The sequence below is a fragment of the Vairimorpha ceranae genome, assembly GCF_000988165.1.
Source record: "Vairimorpha ceranae strain PA08 1199 chromosome Unknown NODE_400, whole genome shotgun sequence".
Taxonomy (NCBI): Eukaryota; Fungi; Microsporidia; family Nosematidae; genus Vairimorpha; species Vairimorpha ceranae.
In genome coordinates, this window is record NW_020169695.1 from 1 (window position 1) to 1,202 (window position 1,202).

Below are 1,202 nucleotides of genomic sequence, written 5' to 3' on the forward strand. Positions count from 1 at the left end.
ACAACAACGATTTAAACGGAAAAATTTACATTAATCAGTTCTAAATTAAACACTTTTAAACAACTATCTAATAATGCATTACACAAGATGTTGATTAAATTTTAACATTCCAACTATTACAGTTCTACAAATTAATATTTTACAAATTTTAATATCTTAACTTATATTGTTTGTAATTATTCTTTTTAATAAAATGTGCCCTTAAATGTCATGTTTACATTCTCTAAGAATTGGTTCTTTATGCTGTGACTGTGGAGAAGAGGTACATGATGATAAAAAACTGTTTTCAGTTTTACACAATAATTCGGACATAAAATTATCTGAAGACGAGGCTCTTCTTAGGGACAAAAAGAAGCTAGAAAGACTTCATAAAAATAAAAAACTGGTTTTAGTATTAGATCTAGATCAGACAATTTTACACACCACTATAACTAAAGAATATATGGAAGGCTATTCTAACTTTATAATTAATGATATTTCATATTGTGTTAAGTTCCGTCCTTATTTAAACTACATGCTAGAATGTTTGTACAAGAAGTATGAAATACATGTCTACACTATGGGCAATAAAGTTTATGCTAATAAAATTGTAAAGCTTATTGATCCCACGAGAAAGTATATAGGAAATAGAATATTAACCCGTGATGAAAATGGCATCGGATTTAAAAAAGATCTGAATAGATTATTTAGTATTCATAGTAATGTAGTTATATTAGATGATCGGGATGATATATGGGATTACAGTGATAATTTAATATTAGTTAAACCTTATTTCTTTTGGAATATCGGTGATATAAACAGTGAATGAAAAATACACCATATTGAACATGAAGTCAAATTAAGATATTTCTAATACACTAGACAAATCAGAATTATTAGATAAATGAAAAAAGTTTTTTAACAGATGTATTATAAATGCCAATTAGCAGATATTTTTAAAATTTATGTCAAATTTAACAAAAATATATAAATATATGTATTTATAGAAATATAACAGGCATCTAAGTTGTGCCTTTTACTCTTTAAATTTTTGCATTAACAAGAATAAATAACAGCTTTGTACAAGTTTAAATTTTGAAAATAGTTGTAATATTTTTTTCATAATACAAACAAATTACATTCTTATAACAAATGATATTTTGTAATTGTGCTCGAAAACTAAACAATCGTTATGTCTTACTTAGCTGACTTGTTCACTTTCT

The 1,202-nt window shown here is 25.2% G+C and overlaps 1 protein-coding gene across 1 annotated transcript; it reads left to right on the top strand.

The window, feature by feature from the left end:
* Window positions 1–205: 205 nt before the first annotated feature.
* On the top strand, window positions 206–808 carry AAJ76_400000206 (rna polymerase ii ctd phosphatase; the record flags this gene model as incomplete). Its single annotated transcript, XM_024475455.1, has 1 exon — window positions 206–808. One exon carries the CDS (start codon window positions 206–208, stop codon window positions 806–808), a length of 603 nt encoding a protein of 200 aa, XP_024329340.1.
* Window positions 809–1,202: the final 394 nt, after the last annotated feature.